This window comes from Vigna radiata, chromosome 7, assembly GCF_000741045.1.
Source record: "Vigna radiata var. radiata cultivar VC1973A chromosome 7, Vradiata_ver6, whole genome shotgun sequence".
In the NCBI taxonomy this organism is placed as follows: Eukaryota; Viridiplantae; Streptophyta; class Magnoliopsida; order Fabales; family Fabaceae; genus Vigna; species Vigna radiata.
The window spans coordinates 46,367,380-46,371,588 of record NC_028357.1 but is presented as its reverse complement, the minus strand read 5'-3'; the positions used below and the strand labels follow the sequence as shown (position 1 = coordinate 46,371,588).

At 32.8% G+C, this 4,209-nt stretch overlaps 1 protein-coding gene across 1 annotated transcript; it reads left to right on the top strand.

Annotated features, from left to right (window-relative positions):
• Window positions 1–553: 553 nt before the first annotated feature.
• On the top strand, window positions 554–3,425 carry LOC106767335 (mediator of RNA polymerase II transcription subunit 20a). The gene is made up of 5 exons (XM_014652199.2): window positions 554–699; window positions 779–921; window positions 1,153–1,331; window positions 1,406–1,495; window positions 2,973–3,425. The coding sequence occupies exons 1-5, from the start codon at window positions 686–688 to the stop codon at window positions 3,201–3,203; spliced, it is 657 nt and encodes a 218-aa protein (XP_014507685.1). The 5' UTR covers window positions 554–685; the 3' UTR covers window positions 3,204–3,425.
• Window positions 3,426–4,209: the final 784 nt, after the last annotated feature.

The window sequence follows — 4,209 nt, the reverse complement described above, 5'->3', positions numbered from 1 at the left end:
GACCAAGATTTATCACTACCACTTGTTAAAAATATTTCTTTGCTTCTGGGTTATATGTAAAATCGATTCCAAATTTATATTCATGGTCAAACAAAACCGATTAACCTCGTCTATCCAAAGCTTGGGAACCAATTCTGTGTATAAAATCATATCCAAACATAAACATAATATTTCAAATAAAAGATTCTCTCTCCCTTTTATCCTTTAAATAAATTCTCACATTATTCATAAATCCATTGAAATCAATACAACCAAACACTTGCATTTTCATCTGTTGAAATAGTTAATTTGCAGTACAGAACACAAGATATAACTTCCTTCTTGCGGAGTTGTGATCTCTGTCAAAAAGAACAATGAACAGAAAAAAGAAAAGGGAACAACAAAAAACACCAGAGGAAAAAGCAAAATGAAAATTACATATTTTATAAAATATATTATAAAAGACCGAAATCAATTAAGAAAATACTTAAAAATGAAAAGAAACGGAGTCATGAATATTTAATAAAAGTACTTTATTAAAATAAAATATAAATACCCTAATTTTCTTCTCAGCTCAAGAAGTACATTGAACCAACATGGAAGGGATTGGAAAATTGGAAGGCAGAAGATAGAAGATAGAAGATAGAAGAAGGGTATCACAGAACACAGAAAAGTTTGTCTCTTTGAGTTGAAAGGATAAGCTAGAATGCCTATCAGATGGTACGAGTCAAACAAATCCCATAATTGTTTGCTAATTTTTGTTTTTGCAAAAAGTGATTTATGGGTTTTGTTTTCTTAGTATTTTACATTGGCAACCCAGCCAAGGAACCATGGTGAACAGCCAAATCTTGAATGAAATTTCGCAGTGCGTTGAAAGCCTTAACGGCGTCAAAGAAGGAAGATGCAAAGCCTCCCTCACATTCTACAGACCTAATTTGCGAGGTTACCTCTCTGCATTCTGCCTCCCTTTTTTCTTTTTATTTTTCATTTCGACACAACAATCTTATTCCAGACACTGTGGAACATTAACATTAAATCTGTATTTTACTGACAATTCGAATCTTGATTGTTACTAAACAGATTAATCCTTTCGGTTAGACCCAACTTCATTTTCGTAAATTTTTGGGGTTTTACTTCTCTCTGAAATCCTTTCTTTCCTTCTGATTTTCGCAGACCCGTCCACGGCCATTGATTTTCCTAGAGATTTTCTAGGGATTTCGATGCTAGAGCAGCCCAACAAATACTACTTCATCATTCGTGGCCAGAAGATTGTTCTGGAGGCTGATTATTCTATCTTGACTATCATGGAGAAACTCCAGTCCTACAAGTCCAAAGTGGCCCTTCATTTTGAGGTCCGTTTTGTTTTGTCAGTGCCATGACTTTTGTTGTTTTGTTTTTGTTTTCTCAGTATGTGTTGGTCGTGCAGGGAGCGCTGTATAAATTGGGAGACTTTCAGATTAGAGTGATTAAAGTCGTTCCCAATCAAGCAGAAAGTCTCAGAGGAATTATGATTGAGGTGACTAACTCTGAAAATTGTAGTGGTGATAATACACGTTTGTTGCATGTTCTTGATGTCGTTATGATATACTGAACCAAGGTTATCAATAGTTGATATTGGAAAATGCAGGAAAACCAAACTTTTGATATACATGTTGAGGATAGATTTACAGGCAAGTAGCGAAGTTGCATAATAAATAAAAGTTAGCATCACATTAACTCAAATGTCCAGTTCTGCATTACAAATTACTGATGGAAGACACTAAAATGAGAGAGGGAGTGAGGCAATGTGACTGAGGGGGAAGGGGTCACTTGTCCCACATCTTAGTCACGAACTGTGATGTCTGTTGCGGATGCACGAAGTTTAGAGATAGCTTATCATGTCCTTGTTAAGAGACTGACTACATTCTCCTGCGTGATTTGAGAATTGACTGCATGAATAGTCTAGCACTCATATATGTAACTAAATTTATGATTGTATTGATGAAAACAAATGAGATCGAATAAAACGGTAGATCATAATGAAATAAACCTCGTTTTCATTGTCTGTTTTGATATTATACGGTGAGTGGAACAATTCCCATTCCTTCCCAAATTGGGAGGGAAATCAAACTAAACAGTGGAATAAGTTCCATTACTGTTCCCTTTATTCTTCCCTCTTCTATTAATTCAAACTAATTAGGGAATTTAGTTTTCTTGGAAGGAGAGGAAATGAGGATAGATTTTTAAGTTCTAATAAATATTCTTTTGTTTGATTTTTTTTAAACCATAGATTAACGTAAGTTTAGTGATTTAATCTTTATCTATTTTTATAAATATTATATAACTTATTTCAAAAAAAATGTCCCCTCTTTTCTTTTTTGAGTGAAATCTATACTCCTTTATGTAAAATCAAAGGAGTTGAATAATAAATTTTGGACTTTGTTGGTTTATTCACTTGGTCATTCACCTCATATATCATGAGAATTATGTGTTGTTGACAATCTTCATCATATTTGTTCTAAGATTGTCGTTCTTATTGGAATGAAATTCACAAATGGGATTCCAATGGAGTGATCGATCTCGACTTTTTTGTTTGGAGGTGGTGTGCATGATGGTGGTGCACACTGTGAACCCATCTGGTGTGCATGATGCTCTGTTAGGATGGATATAATAACAAGTAAACTGGTAACTAACAGAATGTAAATGTAAATGAATAAAGAAGAGACCCAAATACTTTCCCAATGTAATGTGGTTATTTTGACTTTGTACCTTCTAGTTGAAAATGCTTTATTAATAAATTTAACTTGCTCTTAGACCCAATGAAAATTTAATTGTTATATATGGATTCAAAAGTTAACATTATTCAAACATGTGGCTACAATAACTTGCTCTTTGACATTTTCTTGATCATATCGAAAACATATATTATCTTTTGTGTAGAGGAGGTTTGATAGATCTTGCATTGTTAGTTGTGTTTTCTTTCTAAATAAATATTCAATGTTCATTTTGTGCAGATTGAGTATCTCCCTATTTCGTCAGTTGAAAAATCCAAGCACATTATGGAAGATTTCATTGATTTGTGGAAAGAAGTAGTGTCTAAAAAATCATTAGCGGGTCAGTTCGTGCATACAGAACCAAATTATGCAGAATATGGACTTTCTGACAATTATACTTCTCAGCATACTGCTGTTCAGTATGCTGCTGCGTTGGCCCAACTAATTCAATCTTCACAGCCACGAAACTAGAACCTTTTAAGGCTTTCCTTTCTTGGTTATTACATGAAAGTTGAAAGATCACTCCTTTTGTGTATTATAGTCATCTAACGCAAAGTATACATTCTTCTTCTCCAGGTACCAAGAATCAGAATGTGAAATTTAATTGACAAAATCCATTTTTTTTTCTACTCTGTTTTCATAGTTATCTGCAGAACATATAATTTCAACTGGATGTTGATTGAAGTTTTACAATTAGAAGAAATATTTTTTAAAGTACTAGATTCTGCCCCCAACATATTTCAGATTCTGTTTATAAATTATTGTCCATGAATTATTTTTGATTTGGTTCATGTGATCTTGGTAAACATATAGGTCACCTAATGTGCGGTAGATTCTGGTATGTTTTAGACTCTTGATGAGAATGTCTTACATTTAGTTAAGACAGTTAGAGCAATAAAATTGGAAATGAGGATAAGAAAGATTATGTGTTCAATTTTTTTTAGTAGTATTTGGAAAAATGTAAGATTGAATGGAAGGGTTTCGAAAAGAGGATGGGAGATATGGTTTAATCTCACCAAAATTCCTATTTTTGTTCAAAATCTTAAATAGGTCTCTTTTTTTTTTCGCATATCAATTGAGTTTCTATTAGTGTAAATTTGATTCAATTAAAGATCTGCCGTCAAATTCATCTAAAGATAGTTATATCTTTGTTTACGTGGCCTGCACAGTTCAACTAATAATGATACATGTCATTTATATTGAATTTTTTTTCTAAATAACAAAATCAGATCAAGACAAAAATGGAAGGATAAAAATTATAAGTACGGTTTAAAATTGGGGAAATCATCAGAAGTTAGGGTTCCTATTATTGCATTATAGGAGAAATCATATCTGAGAAAAAATTATAATTGCTCATAATATCAATCATTACTCGAGAATGTTTTGGTGTGAAACAAATCTCCAAGGAAGTAATATCTTCAAGGTATAGTAACCCTGGACTTTCAGAACTTGGAAGTTTTTCAAGAAAATGTGTGTC

Excerpts from the sequence above, each read along its gene's own strand:
- LOC106767335 (XM_014652199.2), top strand. Across the intron at positions 1,332-1,405 it reads AAGTGGCCCTTCATTTTGAG|GGAGCGCTGTATAAATTGGG; the intron begins GTCCGTTTTGTT and ends TTGGTCGTGCAG. Across the intron at positions 1,496-2,972 it reads TCAGAGGAATTATGATTGAG|ATTGAGTATCTCCCTATTTC; the intron begins GTGACTAACTCT and ends CATTTTGTGCAG.